Below are 21,132 nucleotides of genomic sequence, written 5' to 3'. Positions count from 1 at the left end.
GCTTGCGTCTGTAAAGTGGTGCAATTGCGCTGCAGTGACTTCTCCAAAATCTGGGGGCTTTAGGCACCGAGCAACCTGGAACTGCTCTAGCTGATGGAGCTCCTTTAACCAGTTTGTCCATTCCTGTGCAGCTGATGGTGGTATAGGGTCATCCCAGCCGAGTTGCTGCCTGCACAGCTCCTGCAAGATGATCTTAGCAGAGAGAACAATGGGACTCAGGATTCCTAGGGGATCGTATATTGAACTGATAACAGAAAGGATCCCCCTTCTCGTCAAAGGCCCGTCCTGCACCACAATCTTAAACTTGAAGGCATCGGACTAAATGCACCATTGCACCCCAAGAACTCTCTCCACAGGTAATAGGTCATGGTCCAGATCCAAATCCTTTATGCCCTTTGCTCTTTGGCCTTCTGGAATTGCTGCCATCACTGCTCGCCTGTTGCTCATCCATTTTGTCAGCTTAAAGCCTCCTTTGCCACATATGCAGACCAGGCCATGGTAAAGCGCCACCGCTTCTTCCTCACTGTCTGTCGATACCAGACAGTCGTCCACATAGAAGCAGTGCAAAAGCTTCTCAATGGTCTCCCGACAGAACTGATCTTCATTGTCCTCATCACATTTCCTCAATGCAAAGTTAGCACAACTTGGTGAGGAAGTCGCACCAAAAAGATGTACCAGCATTCTGAAGTCCACCAAGTCTTGGGTGAAATCACCGTCAGGCCACCAGAGAAACCTCAGCAGGTCGGCATCTTCCCTTGGTACCTTTACCTGGTGAAACATAGACTCTATGTCTGCCATGATCACCACCGGTTCCTTCCTGAATCTGGCCAGGACGCCAATCAGTGAGCTAGTGAGATCCGGTCCTTGTAGCAGTTGAACATTGAGAGATGTTGACTGGAAAGTAGCTGCACAGTCAAAAACCACACAGATTTTTCCTTTCTGAGGGTGTTAAACACCATGGTGTGGGATATACCACAGTCTCCCATCATTACGTGCCAGCTCACCTGAAGGTACTTGCTCTGCGTAGCCCTTGGCGACCATATCATTCACAAAATCTGTGTACTGTTGCTGAAATGATGAGTCTCTTTTGAACCTCCTCTTTAGGTTTAGGGCACGCTGCTCTGCAACCTTCATGTTATTCGGCATGTTCACACAACTTTTCCTCAGAGGCAATGCAACCTGGTAATGGCCATCTACAAGTCTGGCTGAATCCTGGACCAGCTTCATGAACCTTTGATCTTCTCTTGACTGACCAGGTTGTTCATCATAACCGCACTCTGGGAAATCTGTTCTGAACTGCTGCTGCCAGAGCTTCTCCAAGTTCAGGACTGAGATTCTGTTAACGGTTGCAACATCCATTCCTTCACTGTTGTCTCCTCCCAGTGGTCCATTAACAATCCAACCCAGAATAGTCTTAATGGCGTAAGGTCCATCGTCCACACTATGGATGACTTGTAGTGATTCCAGTGCCTTTGGTACATTTGTTCCAATCAACAGCTCAACTTCGGAGTCAATCTCAGGTAAGTGAACATCTCCCAAGTGAGACCACCTCCGAAGATCTCTTTGACATGGAATATTTCCCCTATGCACTGGCATACACTCCTGGGTATAGATATTGGGCAAATCACAGTACGTCTCCCCATCTAAGCCAGCCACCTCCAGTCCTGCAATCACATTGCTATTAACAACCTTCTCCTGACCCATTGTCCGTAAAAGAATTCATGTCCTTTTCCCTGAGAGGTTGAGCTTGTTCATGAGGTTAACTGTGCAGAAAACAGCCGTGCTACCCTGATCTAAGAAGGCATAGGTAACCACTGTGTGGTTACTTTTCTTTGATTTAATCTGTACTGGGACTATGGGAAGCTTGCAGTTATGATCACCAGCCCCAGTAAGCCCACTGGATACCAGAGCACAGCCCACTGCAGCGCCTGGTTCTCCCTCTGTCACTGGATCCTTTTCCTTTGAGTGGATGTGAAGCATTGTGCGGTGTTTCAAACTGCACACTTTGCATGAGAGACGCTTTCAACAATCCTTGCTGACGTGTCCTATACACAAACAGCCAAAGCACACTCCCTTTTCCCTTAAAAAGGTGATCTTCTCAGCGTGAGCCCTTTTCTCCAATCGAGGGCAAAACTCCAAGGCGTGTCCACCCTCACAAAACAGACAGACTTTCTTGTCTGATGAGATCGTGTCTGGTCTCCTTCCCTTTGTTGCAGTTTTATTGTTCTCTACAGTAGTCACAGTTGTAGCAAAACTACTTCCTTTTGGCCTAGATCTAGGTTTCAAACTGGTTCGATTCATGCCTCTATTTAATGCCGGTGATGCATCTTGGATGTCCCCAAATACTGGGTCTGTTAGAAATCCTTGCTTGCCTTTCAATGAAATAAACAATATCATTGAATGTAGCCCTTTGGTTACGCCTCTCTTGTATTTCACAAGCAGTTGTCCTCCATCGATCCCTTAGCTTGTAAGGCAGCTTCTTTACTATTGTCAGCATATTAGCAGGCATATCCATTTCAAACATGTACTGCACTTCGTTCATTGCACTCGAGCAGCTTCGGAGAAATAAGCTGTAGTCTTGGAGCGCCTTAACATCTTCTGCTTTAATTGGGGCCCATGACAATGCCTTGTCCATATAGGCTGCTTCAACCCTTTGTTCATCCCCAAAACGTTCCTGTAGTAGGATTTTAGCCTGAGCATAGCCCCCATCTGGGTCCATATGTTGGCAGCTTCTTACAAGATCCCTTGGGCGACCTCTGGTGAATTGCTCGAGGAAGTATAGGCAATCACTATAACAGACTTCCTTTCAACACAGTTTTCAAAGGCTCTCATAAATGTATGAAACTGCAATGGATCACCATCAAAGACCTGAATATCTCTTTTGGGCAAGGATGAACGTTGCTGCTGTTGTACCAGTAGTGTTGTTATTTCATTCTGCCTTGTCATGATATCAAGAACATTGTTTTGCTCCCCATTGCCTACTGAACCTTCAGTGTTGAGAATGCTTCCATGTTGCATCTGATCATTATGAGCACTGGACTGAGGATTGAACTCAGACAGGTGGTGCTTTAAAGCTGGAGGCCGAAAGTGAGCAGCGTGGTTTTTGCCGTGCCATCAATGCAGCTAAATCAGCCTCTGCCTTAATGCGAGCAGAGGAGGTGCTTGATACAGAGGACCTTTTACCACTTCCAGAGCTTTTTCCACTTGCAGCGCTTTGTGCAGATCGTCTGCTTTGCACATTTGATATGCTATCACTTGGTTTCACATCATCCTGTGAGCCTTCATGAAGTGTGATGGAGCCTGTGTCCTGTGCTGCTGCCTGTGAGGCATCGTTCATTTGAAAGTGACACACATCCTTTGTTGCTGCAACCAAATCATTTTCAACAGGATTGGGAACATATTCCTTTTCCTCCAACCACCAAATCACATAATTCTTGAATGCACTGCTGTACTTTTCAATACTTGAGAACCAATCATTCTGTTTACCCTTTTCATCCTCAGGTAACAGTGGAATTATTGTTTGATGCAGGTTAACAGCAGTGTCCAGAAGCTGAGTGAGAGTTTGCAACTGGGATTTCAACTCTTGGGCATTTTCATTTCGTTTCATAAGCTCTTTCATTGCAGGTATCAAGCATTTTATTTTATTCACATGTATTTTACGTTCATTTTGCAGACTTTCAATTTTATTTGCCAAGGCTTTTGCAGTAAGTTTGACCTTTCGTTTAGTATCCACTGCTTCAGACCCATTGTTTTCCACTCGTTCATTTATTGCACTCATACTGCCTTTTGAAGCTCAGCAACTCAGTGATTTGCGCAGTGAATCAACACAGATCGTTTATTTCACATCCATAAGTATTCCAAAACGCCACAGATAATCACTCTCAACGAGCAGGACAGCATGTCTCAGCGGACTTTCGCATACAGGCTCTGGCGTTGCAGTTATGCACCTTGTGGCGTGATCCGTGTGTCCACATATGCCGTTTGGGTGTAGTTTTTTTGTTGACAAAGATGTAGTGACTCCAAACGAAAAGCGAAGTCACTGAGAGGCTAAGTGAGGGAGCATTGCACTGCTGACTCGCTACACAAACAACAAAGCCATTTCCATATTTCCGACTGTGTCCGTATTTATTTCCAGCGCCGAACAAACAGACAAAGCAAGGCAAAGTAAGGCGAGGCAAGGCAAGATGTTTGAAACTCAGTCTGCAGTTAGATTAAGCGGTCAACAAAAAATACGCTCTCCCTACTCACCCCCTCTCCATGCAGCCGCCGCGGTGAACAGGTGACTATATGCCCATTCATTCAATCAGTCAATCACTGCTCCTTAACCACACCCCCCGTGACATGCGTGAAAGGTGTCAAACTGACAGCTGAGACCAACACAAACATAAACATCAGCATCTCACCATATAGCATCTACAGCTGCTATTGGTCAATTTCTTTTCAGTTTTGCAGGCGCTAGAGAGAATGGATTTATTTGGTTCCTTTTGCTCTTCACATTGTGTAGGTCGTACTATTGGGCCACAACCACCATCTAAATAATGTTAATAATAATGACCAATCTTTCAAATCGTAGACCATAGCTTTAAACTATAAGCGAGCTGGTGAAAAGGCACTGAACTTTTCAGAAAGGAACTGGTGTTGTCATGGTTGCTCTATTTTGGACAACCAATCATATATTAGATGGGGGTGGGACTTGTCACCCGCCATCCTGGTGAAGAATAAAATGAAGCAGAAGCTTGTTCCAGCCATGTCTATTGTGATGAGATCTGACAATAACAAGGTGTCTGAGTCCAGACAACGTCTTGCTATACTGCATTATCAACTCCTTAGGAACACTGCAGCTCACTTTCAAAGACCTCCGCTTCTGTATCCTTCCATCGGCTGAAACCTAAAGTCCTGTATGTCTCTACACACACTGAGCCTGTACATCAGTTTCATCTGCTCTGTGTGCTACTCTCAACAGTAGCAGTGGTCCAGTAAATGAGGCATTCAGGGACCCATCTGTCAGGGCCAGCCTAGCCTCAGCTGGACTCCTCTAACCACAGGAGGACTACTCAGGCCTTATGGGAACATGCACAAACACACACACACACACACACACACACACACACAGTCTGAAACACACACACATACACACACACACAAGGCACACTATCCAGAGAAGAGCAGGATAAAAACATTGATGTGCCAAATGTGCACAAACACGGTGGCCCTGAGGTGTATAATACACATATTTGGTGTGTGCATTCTGTGTGATCTAGCTTTTGCACTCGACGGGCTGACCGTGTTCTGAGCCGACAGAGCACAGGACTACAGCTGGATGAGGAGAGGTGGACTAACATCAGTGCTTGGTACTATGTTTTCCAAGATATCAAACTACTACCATAATGGGTGCCCATGGTTATCAGAGCTTCTAATGCATTTATGGATTTCCTTTCTTACAAAAAATCTAATTTGAATTCAGTAGTGAAGTGAATCACATTTTGCATTTTTATCATGTGAAGTAATGTTTCACATGTTATTTTAAAAAACATGATAAAAGAAAAACCATGTCTCTCTGTCAGTTCAAAGACTCTGAACAACAGAGAGGGGAAGAGATTGAGTGATGAGACAGATACTGGAAATACCACTGCAACACACTTACAACCCAGTGTGAAATGGAAAAATTATATTCTGTCTTCTCTCCTCTGTCTCACCTCTTTCCTCTCACTTTCATCTTGTTAACTCATGTAACCCCGAATTGACCTGCTGTTTTACATCTAATCCTATTTTCTCTACCCACCTGCCTCACTCTCTGATTTCAGTGCCCTGACTTTCAGTCTTGTTCTACAGCTCAACCCTGTTCCTGTGCTGCTTTTCACTGGAACATAACTCCTCGACCACCTCGACCCATTGCTCTGCATGTTACTACAGACACTGCCTGACAAAATCCAACATCACACAAACCAAATACCATTACACTTTTCTGTATGTGACCACCATATCCATCACACCACAGTACTTCAACAACTCAAACTCTTTCTTCTGTTGTCCTTCATTCCTCTGTCCTCCAGCCGTGTGTCTGGTGCTCGGCTGTATTATCTTCCCTAACGGCTGGGACGCCGAAGTGGTCCGGGACATGTGCGGAGAGGACACAGGGCGGTACACCCTGGGCAACTGCTCGGTGCGCTGGGCCTACATCCTGGCTATCATTGGCATCCTGGACGCCCTCATCCTCTCTTTCTTGGCCTTCGTGCTAGGCAACCGGCAGAGCGACTTCCTGCAGAAGGAGCTGAAGGCTGACAACAAAGGTGAGGAGAGGAAAATACATAACATGTTTTGTCATACATTTAGTCCTTTCAGTTATAGTCCTATATAATTATAAGTGAATTAAGAGATTAGATGATCAGAACAGAGCAGAAGAATGTGAGGATTTACTGCATTTTTGCATTGAATATCACTGTACTATAACTTTAATGTTGCAGTTCTGTATGGTTGACTGTTCGGACAAAAATAAGCTATTTAAAGTAGTAATGAAGTTTTGTCATTATTTTTGACATTGTATCGAAGTTAATTTGTTTAAGAATAGCAAAATATGTTGACCTACATTTCATTAAAAAAAACTTTTACAGAAGGACATCAAAAATAATCACTGTATGCTTAAACCCAAATCCTGTTGTTTTACAATTGTAAACAACCGTTTATAAAATGGTGCACAAAAGTGTGGAAAATGGAGTAGTGCAGTCATAAAAAAGTCTTTGGTTAGAGGGTTCCATTCAAAAATAGCAGTGAAAACATCACATGGCTTCATGGACAGGGGGCTGCAGCATCCCCTAAAACATTATGAAAATGATCAAATGACTTAAAAAATGTGACGCAGATTCATGCAGTGAAAGAGAGAGCGAATGCTAATGTGGACAAGCAACAAAGAGGGAGTATAAGAATATGAAAAGAAGTGTCCACATGATATACAATCTTTCTTTGATCATGAAGCCTAATGTTACTCTACAATTCAGTGGTTTATCAGTCAGGTATATTGAATGTACTGCAGACTGGATCTGTTATCAGTCAAAAACAGGCAGATCTGCGTTATAGGAGAAGTGTATTCTCTCCTCCATGAAACGTCTGTCTCCTCACTGCACTGCATTGTCATAAACTATGAGGCTTGGTGATCCGATCACAAATGGACAGTTCTTTTTTTTATGGGGACAAGACATGACAGAAACCAAACACACGACAAGTACATAGACAGGGCAATAACATACACCAAATAAAATGGGGGGGTACATGAAACTCCAAAACAATGTCAGGGGAATCACAAAAATTCAACGAGAGATGGATGTAGAATACGATGTTGGAAGGACAAAATCTAACTCAGATATCTCCTAATAATATCCCATTGTCTACCAAGACCCCTATCGAAATCTTTCAGAAACCCGGCTGCTCTTTCCATGTTGAGGAGGTCTAAGTATTCCTCAAGCCATACTTCCTTTGAAAAGCAGGCCGGCTTTCGCTCTTTCCAATTAGAAAGAATCAACCTTTTGACTGTGAGGCAGCCCAACACCCATAGGCGATTGATAATGGGGCAGATTATTTTGTCGGGCTTACAGCCCAAAATGCATACCATGGGAGACAGGGTGAAGGTGACATCAAGGTTTTCTGTAATGATATCATGCATCTCCGACCATAGAATTTGGACCGCTGGACATTCCCATAAGAGATGAAATAATGAGCCACGAAGGCCACAATTATGCCAGCACAAATCATCAACATTTTCCGACATCTTTGCAAGTCTGACGGGAGTCATATAGGCTCTACATAAAATTTTATACTGAATCATCTTGTATCTTACACATTTAGACAAATGTATGCCGGAATTCCAAATAAAGGTCCACTGTGCAGTTGACAGAGATAATTTAAGGTCACCCTCCCATGCCACTTGAGTGGAGATATACAACTTATAACAATCAGATGACAAAAATTTATAAATACAGGAGACAGAACGTCTTGATCGAGTAGTTCTCGCAAAAACATCATCCTGTTCTTGGCAAGAGACAGGCTCTGTCCCCTCAATGTGCCTTTTTTTCAAAATGGAAGATAACTGAGCATACGTCAAAAAGAACATATCTGATAGGCCAAATCTTTCCTTCATCAATTCATAGGGTATAATCTTACCATCATAAATCTGACCAATTGTTTTAATGCCACTTGTCATCAATTGATTACTACTGAGCGTGCCTCTTCCAGACATAAGCGCAGGATTATTCCAAATAGGGCACGAGGGGAAGCATAGTCCATTATTAATATTAAACCTTTTATGTAAAATTCTAGCAATGGGGCATGAGAAATTGATAATACAATTATCCAAGGCAACAGGAGGTTTAGGGTAGTACCATAAGGAAGCTCAGGATCTATCTTTATATTGCGCTAGTAATGATTCCTCAAGCTGTTCCCAGCTGCCTGCCTGATAGAGATCCTTATATGCCCATGAAAGTGGATACCTTGCGTTAAATGAGATATAGTAATTAAATAAATCTGGAACACCTAGTCCACCTTTAGATCTGGGGATGCATAGCTTTTGGTATGAGATTATGGGTTTGTTGTCACACCATAAAAACTTGATGAAAAGGTAACGTATTTCTTTAAACCTAGAATCAGGGAATTTAAGAGGAATATAAGAAATTATATATGTAAGTCTAGGCAAAACATTCATTTTCAAAAGTTCAGCCCTGCCCCATAAAGAAAGTGGTAAGATGGACCATCTCTCAAGGTCATCTTTTACTGTACGCAGGACAGATGGGCAATTCAAACTAAATATTTCTGTAACTGGGGCTTTAATAATAATTCCTAAATATTTCATTCCCTTTAACTGCCACCGAAACGGTGCATCCCCAAGATTAGACTTGAAAGTGTTAGAATTAAGAGGTATCACCTCACTTTTTTTCCAATTAATTTTGTACCCTGAAAAACCTCCAAAGGTATTAACCAAGCTTAAAACAGCAGGTAAGGAAAACATTGGTCTACACAGTGTCAGCAATATATCATCAGCGTACAAGCTCAGTTTATAATCATATTCAAATAAGTTAACATCATGTATATCTGAACAAGCACGGATTGCACAGGCCAGGGGATCCAAGGAGATAACAAAAAGAAGACGGCTGACCAGACATCCCTGCCTCACTCCACGTTTCAGGGGAAAAAAAATCAGAAATGAGGCCATTAATTTTGACAGCTGAAATTGGATTACAATAAAGGGCCTTAACCCAACTGATAAACCTTGGACCAAAACCAAACTTTTCAAAAGAATAAAAAAGGTAAGGCCATTCAATTCTGTCAAAGGCCTTCTCTGCATCAAGTGATGCAGCTATGACAGGCTCATTAAGGGAGTCAGCGCCCAGCAGTACATGAAAAAGCCTGCGCATATTATTAGCAGCTAGGCGGCCCAGAATAAAACCAACTTGGTCTACATGTATTATGGATGGGACTACACCTTCTAAACGAAGGGCAAGTGTCTTTGCCAATATTTTGTAGTCACTATTAAGAAGACTTAATGGCCTATAATTTCCTGCTAAACTCGGGTCTTTTCCAGCTTTAGGCAATAGGGATATGACAGCTTTACACATGGAGGGAGGCATGGTCTCACGTTCAATGATTTCTTCATAAAGTAAAAGTAATATGGGGGACAACTGATTTTTGAAACATTTATAAAATTCTGCACCAAAACCATCCTCCCCTGGAGATTTCCCACAAGCCATCTTCCCAATCGCAGTCTCAATCTCTGACCTTGTTAAGGAGGTGTCTAACTTAAGTTTATCCTCCCTCTCCGCAGAAGGGAGCTCAAAGTGCTCAAAAAAGGCATCCATCTTTTCTTTGCTGGCCCCACCCTCTGTTCCATATAATTTAGAATAATACTGTTTAAAAATTTGGGAGATTAACTTAACCTCACACTGTAGTCTACCTTGTTCATCTCTAACTGCTGGAATAAACTGCCTATTCTCTATGTTTTATTCTGTTCGCCAACATCCTCCCTGCCTTGTCACCTGACTCAAAATACAATCTTCGTGTTCTAAATAAAGCATAGGCTGTTTCCTCATGTAAAATCCTCTGTAGGTCTGCCCTAGTAGCAGTGAGAGATTTCTAAGATCTAAGTTTGAAGAGTCAGCCATATGCTGTTCCTCCAGTTTCCTTAGTTTAACATTTAAATGCAACTTTTTCTCAATTTTTTTTTACGTTTCTCAGCAGTTGCATAGCTGATGATCCATCCTCTGCATGTAGCCTTAAAGGCTTCCCATACAGTGGACACAGTTGATACTGAATTCAAATTTATCTCAAAAAATTCAGAGATTTTGTTTCTAATATATGAAACAAAATCTGCATTTTTAAGAAGAGAAGTATTTAATCGCCACTGCTTGGATCTATAAAGATTGGATGGTGGAACAAAGGAAACAGATACAGCTGCATGATCACTCACAAGAATACTATGAATTTGAGAATTAACTATATTTTGAGTAAGGTTTGAGGACAAACTGCAAAAGACCATTGATTATTATATACCTACCCTCAAGGTCAGTATGGATCTTACTCAATTTAAATGCTATATTTTTAGAGATTAAAATGCTTACCCCCCGACTAGCCTGACTGCCAGGGGAGGAGAAAACTTGTCCCACCCACTGCTGTTTTAAGTTTTTTGACTGTTCTGCATTTAGATGAGTCTCCTGTAACATAGCAATATCACAATTAAGGGACCTTAGATAAGTAAGGATCTTGTGTCTTTTAATTTTATTCTGAATACCGTTAACATTCAAAGTCACCACCTTAATCGTATTTAAACTTTTATCCATCATTGAAAAAATACATTCCAACCCCTTTAATATTCAGCTTATACTCTAACCATGTACCAAAAAAGAAAAGGGAGGGGTTAACATACAAATATACACATAAAAGGCTAACAAACATACAACAGTAACAACAGAAATAGCAGCACGCCTGTCTGGAAATAAGGCCAGCTACACAACATAGACGTCACATATCCGTGAAAATGTGGCGTAGGCACAACTCGAGTCGCTCTGCCCTACCCAAGATAAATTAAACTAAATTCGAGCCCATTATTAAGGAGAGAGAAAGAAAAAAAAAGGACTGAAAGCTAAGTAGCTATCAGTGAGTTTCTGCCAAGTCAGGTGTGTTGAATAGGCTTGATGCAGGGCGGAGCTAAGGCTGCATGAGGTAAATCTAGCACATATTGGCTAGTCACTATAGCGTAAGCTTTAGCGCCAGGATAGCCGAACAAAGACTTAGGGAGTCTCTCTGCGGGAGTCTATCGAGGAAGTCCAAGCAACTCACTATCCACCACCAGGGCTGGCTCTAGCCCATTTGGTGCCCTAGGTGAGATTCTCACACTCCCCGAGACAAACAGGTCAAGGAGGAGGAACTGGACTCCTCATCTCATCCACGTGGTCCTACCAGGTCCTTACCCTGGACTAGCTACCAAGATCTGCATTTGAATTCCATGCTGTCTCTCTTTCAAAAGGTCCTGTAGTACCTTGGCACTCTCTGTTACCCCGCTCACTGTGTCTGACCACCACTTTGTCACTTTCTCTCTCCCCTTGAAGTCCACCACTTTCCTTGCCCCTACATCTTGCACGGTCACCACCCATCACAACCGGAAATCCCTCTCTCCCGCCACTCTCTCCTCAATTGTTCTTTCCTCACTACCATCTACAGAACAATTCTCCCCCGGCTGTCTGAATCGTTGCGAACCAATAGATCAGTGTTACGAGCAGCAGAGAGAAAATGGAAAAAATCTTGTCATCCACCACCTCCTGTCTGACTTCACATCAACTGTTTCAGCAGCCAAATCTGCCTTCTACCTGTCAAAGATCAACTCCTCTGCCTCCAACCCCAGGAAGCTATTCTCCATGTTCCCTTTCCTCCTCCCCCCTCCTTACTGCCTCACGCTGACGACTTTGCAACTTCCTTTACCAAGAAAGTAAAAGACATCAGCTCCTCATTTACTCCTATGCCCTTCCAGAAAGCATCTCCCCCATCCCTCACCTATGACAGCCTTACCTGCTTCAGCCCTCACTCCTCTGAAGATGTTCACACACTAGTGACATCTAACCGTGCCACCACCTGTTCCCTCGACCTGATTCCTTCCTCTCTTCTCCAAAACATCTCACACAACATCTTGCCTTTCCTCACCACCCTGATCAACTCCTCCCTCACTTCAAGCTGTATTCCAGCTTCTTTCAAGACAGCTACAGTAAAGCCACTCCTAAAGAAACCCACCCTAGACTCAGCTGATATCCGCAACTACTGACCTGTATCTCTTCTTTCATTCCTCTCTAAAGCCCTAGAATGTGCCGTCTACAACCAACTGTCCTCCTACCTTTCACAAAACGACCTCCTTGACCCCAATCAGTCAGGCTTCAGGACTGCTCACTCCACTGAGACGGCCCTCCTCACAGTGACTGAGTCGCTCCGTGCCGCCAGAGCCTCGTCCCACTCATCAGTCCTCATTCTCCTCGACTTATCCTCTGCGTTTGACACAGTCAACCACCAAATCCTCCTCTCCACTCTGGCTGAACTTGGCATCGCTGACTCTGCTCTAACCTGGTTCACATCATACCTGACAAATTGCACCTTTCAGGTCATATGTATTGGCTCCTTGTCCAAACCCTGCTCTCTGGAAACTGGTGTCCCTCAAGGCTCAGTACTAGGACCACTTCTGTTTTCACTATACACTAGATCACTAGGCTCTGCATTCACATCACAAAGATTCTCTTACCACTGTTATGCAGACAACACCCAACTGTTCCTCTCTTTTCCCCCATCCTCATACCCACGTTGCAACAGGCATCTCGGAATGTCTGGCAGAGATCTCCGCTTGGACAAGTGCGCATCACCTCAAGCTCAACCTTAGTAAAACTGAACTCCTCTTCATCCCGGGGAATGACTACCCTCACATGTACCTGTCAGTCACTGTCGAGGACAACACAGTATCGCCTTCATCGTCTGTGAGAAACCTGGGCATAATCCTCGACGACGGACTATCCTGCACCCTCAATATCACAGCGGTGGTCTGCTCCTGCAGATTTGCCCTCTATAACATCCACAGGATCCAGTCTTTCCTCACAAAGGATGCAAACTCTATCTACCTCCAAACACTGGTCAGACCATATGCCCCAGCACAAGCACTTCGCTCTTCTACATCAGATGGCCGGCTGGTACCGCCATTGCTAAGAGCAAACAAAGGCCGCTCAGCGAAGTCGCGACTCTTCTCTGTTCTGGCGCCTCAGCGGTGGAACGAGCTTCCGACCAATATCAGGACAGCAGAATCACTCACCATCTTCCGCAAAAGACTCACGACTCACTTGTTCGGACTTCACCTCGACCCCACATAGCATGACTCCCCCTGCCACCACCCCCCCCACAGAAAAAACAAAACAAAACTTGGAGTTCTTACCCTTAGCACTTAAACCACTGTTGATGCTGACCAAACACAAATACCACATGATACCGACAGCGTAATACGATTGGCTGACAATCCTTGTGAGACGCCGGATCCAACTGTCAGAGTTCGTGCACAGACATAAACAAAACATTAATTTTGGCCCCGACAAACATTGTAAAATGATTAATTTACAATCATAGTAATGTTTTTAAGGGGCAGAGATACTTTTATTCTGCACCTTTCTGCAAGTTCTGTAGATTATTTTTAAAAATGATTCGTCAACATTAAAATGTTATAAATATGACCTTTAAATGGAGCAATCAACCAAAGGCGAAGTTTAAAAGTCACTGAATGTCACATGTTAATAAACTGGTTTGCACATTAAGCAACCTGTTCTTGTCACTGATGGTAAATGAATATGTCCTTAGTGCTGACTAAGCTGACAAACCTCTCACACTGTCATCAAGTCTTCAGCTGTGTGGAAGATGTATTTATAGCTGGTGTATTACCGTAAATGTTGGTCAGAGCTTTGTCTGTATATGGCTGGTGCCGTAACGAGAGATATTACAGCATCATCAGAGAAATAAAGAATAAAATCCCCCAATTCCTCTGAGTGTGTGGAGGAAGTTTCCATGGTTACGTGTCAGATTTCAGCAGGATGAGGCTGTCGTTTCCCTGCTGAATATGTCTCTGTCTGTTAATGTCTCTCTCTTGCTCTGTTTGCCTATTACAGGTGCATCTAAAAAACATTGGATATTATGGAAAAGTTCATTTTTTCCATAATTTAATTTGAAACTTTTATATATTCTAGATTCATTACATATAAAGTGAAGCCTTTTTTTGTTTAAATTTTGATGATTACATCTTACAGCTCATGAAAATCAAAAATCCAGATATAAATATCACTCACACAGAAATCAAAATATATAATATTACATAAGACCAATCAAAAAAGGATTTATAATACAGAAATGTTGACCTTCTGAAAAGTATGTTCATTTATGCACTAAAAACTTGATCGGGGCTCCTTTTGCAGGAGTTACTTCATCAATGCGGCGTAGCATTGGGGGAGAGTATAAGACAGTTGAAACATTACTACTTAGAATGGGCTTCACTTTAGTTATCTTCAGTGGGAGAAAGGAATCATCATTTTCCTCCATCCCTGAGCATCTTGGTTGGTATTTGGAAATAATTTTGGTACAGCTCTAAATCTCACAGAAGAGGACAACTGAGGTGCTACTGTATACAGTACAGTGCACATTATGTGCACTTTTGCATTTGTATTGATTCAAAGTAAATTCAGTTTCGATGTAAATTAAGAAAAATTATGAATCTCTTCTCTTTTTGTCTTTTCTACAGATTTTGCTGTGTCACGGGTAAGTTCACACTGTTGTTGTGGTTGAGGGTGTGGTCTCATGGCTGTTAATGGTCGGTATTATGTGGTAACACAAGGCAGAGTGTGTGTGTGTGTGCGTGCGCTTGCATGCGTGTGTGTGTGTGTGTGTGTGTGTGTGTGTGTGTGTGTGTGTGTGTGTGTGTGTGTGTGTGTGTGTGTGTGTCTGGGTCCAGTGAAAGTACATAATTCACTGGATTGTTTTGACAGAAGTAAACACATCTCACACGTTGAAACAAAACCAGACAACATGGTGGTCCACAATGAACACACCAGACAGGTATGAGAGGGAAAAGCTGAATGTTACATGTTAACATGTAACTGAAGACAGACATACACAGTACTGTATAATACATGTTACATGCAAAACACTTCACTCAGAGGCCTATGTTATGTGTGTGTGTGTGTGTGTGTGTGTGTGTGTGTGTGTGTGTGTGTGTGTGTGTGTGTGTTTGGGGCGCTGCACTTACTGCGCTTCCACACTATGTACTACCCCAGGCAAAGAAGCTGGGGACTTCATATGCAGCCTGAGAAGAGGTACTGTTTTGAGTTTCTATTAAAATAGGAAGATTAGAATAAAAATAAATATGGAGACGCATGGAGACATCATAAAGATGTTGTAGTTGGAGCTGCTTCCACTTATTCTTTGTCAATATTAATGCAGCTGTTTTACATTTTACTGTATCATTTCAAAGACTAGGAGATCAAAACACTGCTTGATGTGTGTTGACAGAGAGGACATAAGAGAATATGACATAAATGTTGTCTTCATTAGGAAGCAGCCATGACTTGCTACAACTGAATTTTCTCATTTCTTTGTAATGAGGGTACAAAACATGTACAAGTACAAGTAAGCAAGTAATGCATAACTAATGTATGACTCATGATGATTTAATGCAGGATGTATCATAAACTTCTCAGTTAATGTGATTAGTTAACACTTAATTGATCAAATAATGATTGTTTGAGTACTTCATCAATTGAACATATCACTCCTATAACACTGTAGAACCGATGGATAGCTTGAAAAAATTAATATCGATGCAACAGAACTATCAACTGTCTATTTTTATTACAGATATTCTTCATACTTCAAAAATCGGGTGCCTACATTACCCACAATGCAACTCAATCACAGACTGTTCAGTCAGAGACTCGAGTATGATATGCTAGTAGCAGTTAATGTAGCCTCTAGCCTGAGCGGCTGTAAATCAACTCTGCACTGTATCCCCTGTCTTCAAACTGACCTCCATTGCTCTCTGAGACTGTGTTCAGTCCCAGGCTGCTGTCCAGACCTGTTTACCCACCACACATGAGAAAGGATAGTTAACTGACTTAACATCACAGATATATATGTCTGTCTTAGGAGCAGCATTATGACATTATGCTTTGCATGTTTTCATACATCTTTAACAGCTGGCTTTTGACATTAGGCCAATTCTGTTCAACCAGCCATCATATCTCCAATAATTTCAATATCTTTTTTTTCTATTATGCATGAACAATGTGAATCTTTTAAAATTCTTGCACAAATTGTCTCACAGTCCAACACGTCAGAGTAATCCTGCATGTAACTGCCAAATTTCTTAATTTAAAACATCACAGTAAGCTTTTCCTGTTCAGTGAGTGCAGTTTGCCCTCAGCTGACGCTACCTGGTGTCAGCTCACATATCTTGCACACCTCCTCATGAGACAGATCATGTTTGGTCACATTAAAGACCGTGCTAAAGTGATATATTCCCTTTATGAGATTTGGGCAGGCTAAAGGGCTGTACTGAGGCAGAGGGGTAGAAGAAGAGAAGGAATCAGTGGGAAAACAAAAGGTGGTAGCATGTCATAGAAAACATCCACGGGCACAATGTTTTCCCAGAGGATTGAGGCTCACTGTGAGTGGAGAGGAAACATCAAGCAAGGAAGGCCTTTCACTGAGCAGCGTGTCTGCTTGGTACACCAGGCCCTCCAGCCTCTCTGTGCCCGTACGTCAGCATCAAAAGAAAGAAAGGACAGGGGGAAATCAGCCTAATTACAAGCCAAGCTGATCTACAAAAAAAATTCCCACAAACACAAATGTGACGTGAGCAGCTGGGCGCCGCGGTGCATGAAAAAGGAATTGTTAAAAGCACCAGCACAAGAAAAAACATCTCTCAGCAGTCTATAAGAGGAAAAAATGGGGGAACTCTTAATGTGCCTCAGTGGTTTTCTGTCTCACATGCCTCCAAACTGAAAATAAATAATGTTAATATTTCAATGTGTAATGTCTGTGGCACACCATTTAATTTGGAGGACTTGTTGTAGGCAACACATTTTTATACGCTATTTCTCCCTGTGACTGCATCTTTTTACACCTTATGGAGTAATAGTAAAGAGAGGTGAATATGATATATATAAATATAATGTAATGCATGAAAAGTACATTTTATTTTAAAGTCTTCATATATAAATACTTAGGAAATACATTAGGAAATATAAGGAATGGACATTTTGATAATACATTTGTAATATATACAGATATGTTTTGAAAAATCCATTACTTAAAATATATTTTGCATATTTATCAGATAATCAACATTGGAAATAATACTTTTTAAAAAAAAAATGTATATGAAAAAACAAATCAAATCAAATTAAATCAAATTTTATTTGTATAGCCCAAATTCACAAATCACAGTTTGCCTCAGAGGGCTTTACAATCTGTACAGAGACTACACCCTCTGTCCTTCGACCCTCGATTCGAGTGAGGAAAAACTTGAGTGAGGAAAAACTTGCCCCAAAAAAAAAATGCGGAAGAAACCTCAGGAAGAGCCACAGAGGAGGGATCCCTCTCCCAGGACGGACAGACGTGCAATAGATGTCGCATGTACAGAGCAGATCAACGAGATCACAAAGTATACAATTATAATGGATGGTTGACAGGAATGAAAGTACATAAAGAGGTATTACAGCAATAGTATTTGTCAGTATACATATAGAGAACATATAATCCGATATAATTAAATATAATGTACATTTTAATTGTGTTATTAAATACATATTGACAATAATTTTAATTATAAGCCAGTGTCAACTCTGCATATCAGTAATTACAAGGTGAAAATATTGTCAAAACATTGTTTAATTGATACAAAAAATGAAAAAGAACATTTACTCTACCAGTCAAAAGTCATTCAATGTTTTTTCTTTATTTTTTATCATTTTCTACATTGTAGATCAATACTGAAGACATCCAAACTATGAAGGAACACATATGGAATTATGCAGTAAACAAAAAAGTGTTAAACCAGAATATGATTTATATTTTATATTCTTCAAAGTAGCCACCTTTTGCTTTGCTGACAGCTTTGCACACTCTTGGCATTCTCTCAATCAGCTTTATGAGGTAGTCCCCTGGAATGGTTTTCCAACAGTCTTGAAGGACTTCCCAATGGTGCTGAGCACTTGTTGGCTGCTTTGCCTTCACTCTGCAGTCCAACTCATCCCAAACCATCTCAATTGGGTTTAGGTTGGGTGATTGTGGAGGCCAGGTCATCTGACGCAGCACGCTATCACTCTCCTTCCTGGTCAGATGGCCATTACAAAGCCTGGAGGTGTGTTTGGGTTCATTGTGCTGTTGAAAAACAAATGATGGTCCCACTAAGTGCGAACCAGATGGGATGGCATGTTGCTGCAGAATGCTGTGGTAGACATGCTGGTTAAGTGTGCCTTGAATTTGGAATGAATCACCATCAGTGTCATCAGCAAAGCACCCCCACACCATCACACCTCCTCCTTCATGTTTCACGGTGGGAACCACACATGTAGAAACCATCCGCTCACCTTTTCTGCATCTCACAAAGACACGGCAGATGGAACCAAAAACCTCAAATTTGGACACATCAGACCAAAGTACAGATTTCCACTGGTCTAATGTCCATTCCTTGTGTTTCTTGTCACAAGCACCTCTCTTTTTCTTGTTGTTCTTCTTCAGTAGTGGCTTCTTTGTAGCAATCCGACCATGAAGGCCTGATTCACACAGTCTCCTCTGAACAGTTGATTTTGAGATGTGTCTGCTACTTGAACTCTGTGAAGCATTTATGGGGGCTCTAGTCTGAGGTGCTGTTAATTTGTGGTTTCTGAGTCTGGTAACTCTAATGAACTTATCCTCTGCAGCAGAGGTAACTCTTGGTCTTCCTCTCCTGGGGCGGTCCTCATGAGAGCCAGTTTCATCATGTGTTTGATGGTTGATGCACTTGAGGATACATTCAAAGTTCTTGATATTTTCTGGATTGACTGACCTTCATGTCTTAAAGCAGGGGTGGGGAACCTCCGGCCTCCGGGCCGCATACGGCCCGCGAGACTGTTTGGTCCGGCCCGCCAGGCAATCCATAAGTGTACCCACAAACAATTAATTCAGTAAAAATTATTTCAAATGTGCAATTAAATGCCCCCGGGGCTGGTGTCTGTCTTTCCGGGCCATGAGCAAGGTCATTGAACACAACATCAGCATAACTGTCATCGCGTTGTGTCCTCAGTGATTGACAGGTGACAACAACTTGAGGAGACGGAACATGGCTACTAAAAAAAAAAAAGTTGATGCGGAGTGTCGCTCTTTCCAGGACAAATGGACTCATGAATTCTTCTCTGTGGAAGTGAGAGGCTAGCCCGTGAGCCTGGTGTGTGGGGACGCGCTGGCCATAATGAAAAAGGCAAACCTTGAGCGTCTTTACAGCACGAAACATGCTTAACTGGATGACCTGAAAGGACAAGAGCGGTGGATAAAGTTGTTGCTCTCCGACGGAGTTTGAGCAGCCAGCAAGCAGCTTGATCCGAACCGCGAGCGGACCAGGACAACGTGACGCAGGCTAGCTTCATGGTCAGTAGCTAATTTACTAATAGCCTTATATGAGACAACTCCAGATAATCATTTTCAACTCAGATCAACTCAGATAATAATAGACTCAGATCTGTCATTTTCGAGTGATTTAAAGTTGCTATGAGATTTTAGGTTGCTGATTTTTTTTAATTTCACATCAGAATGCTCTGAAATGATTTGAGGTACATTATAAGGTTGTCTACTATCAATCTGAGGTGAAGTTGTTCAGTGGAAACAGGAAACAGGGAGTTTTCTTTCAATAGCAGACTGAATTCAGGGGGAATCTAACTCAGACCTGTCATTTTCGAGTGATTTAAAGCTGATATATGACATTTAAGAGGGCTGAATTTTTTTAATTTCATGATTTGAGGTACATTATAAAGTTATCTACTGCTTAAACTACTAAACATCAGTGTGTATAAAACCAACAGGAACAGATTATTAAAAAAAATAATTGGATTAAAACAATAAGATACACTGAGATGGATCAAATTGGCTAAAACATTAATTAATGGTCATGATATTCATGTTATTGCAATTAAGTTAAAAAGGCCATAAAAATATGTTGTGAGCTGCTTACCTTAAAAAAAAAAAAAAAATCATGGCCCCTGATGGATGGTATGAAAATTGAAATGGCCCTCGATAGGAAAAAGGTTCCCCACCCCTGTCTTAAAGTAATGGTGGACTGTCGTTTTTATTTACTTAGCTGAGTGCTTCTTGCCATAATATGGATTAGAACAGTAGTCCAATAGGGCTATTCACGGTATTGGACACAACTGATGGTCTCAAACACATTAAGAAGGCAAGAAATTCCACAAATTAACTCTTGACAAGGCACAAGGAATGAAAACCATTCCAGGTGACTACCTCATGAATCTGATTGCGAGAATGCAAAGAGTGTGCAAAGCTGTCATCAAAAAAAAGGTGGCTACTTTGAAGAATATAAAATATAAATCATATTCTGGTTTGTTTATCAATCAATCAATCAAACTTTATTTATATAGCACTTTTCATACACGGCTGTGCAGCACAAAGTGCTTTACACATAGAAGACAAAACAATTTCAAAGAAAGCCCCTCCCTTCCACCCTCCATACTACACACACACACACACATACATACAAACACAAACACACACACACCTGCACACTCTCACTACTGACAATAGGGAGACATGGCATGGCACCGAGGATTGAGGAAACGCCACCTTTGGGGCCGTCCGCACTGGGAGGAGTGACAGGCCGTGCCACAGGGGGCACCAGTGCCCAGGCCCCCCGACCCCGACAGACAACAGCTGGCCGGGCCGAAGGAACCCAAGGACAGCACCCCCAGCAGCAGCCCAGGCACAACTCCCAGTGTGGAGGACCCCCCTGGGGAAACACTGGAGTTAAACCTAAAAAACTAAAAACATAAGATAGAATAAAAACCCTGACAAGAGATGAATAAAAAGAGTGAACAGTTA

General features: G+C 42.1%; 1 protein-coding gene across 3 annotated transcripts in view; it reads left to right on the top strand.

The window, feature by feature from the left end:
* The window catches only part of lhfpl4a (LHFPL tetraspan subfamily member 4a), a 77,275-nt gene that overhangs the window by 38,685 nt on the left and 17,458 nt on the right, over positions 1–21,132 (top strand). For all 3 annotated transcript variants that reach the window (XM_084348761.1, XM_084348763.1, XM_084348762.1), the window contains exons 2-3: positions 6,054–6,290; positions 14,789–14,805. In XM_084348761.1, coding sequence (XP_084204887.1) covers positions 6,054–6,290; positions 14,789–14,805 — 254 coding nt within the window. The remainder of the gene's footprint in view (positions 1–6,053; positions 6,291–14,788; positions 14,806–21,132) is intronic.

This window comes from Pagrus pagrus (genome assembly GCF_965226575.1).
Source record: "Pagrus pagrus genome assembly, chromosome: 3".
Classification (NCBI taxonomy): domain Eukaryota; kingdom Metazoa; phylum Chordata; class Actinopteri; order Spariformes; family Sparidae; genus Pagrus; species Pagrus pagrus.
Note: the sequence above shows the minus strand (reverse complement) of the source record. Positions and strands in the feature narration are given on the sequence as shown.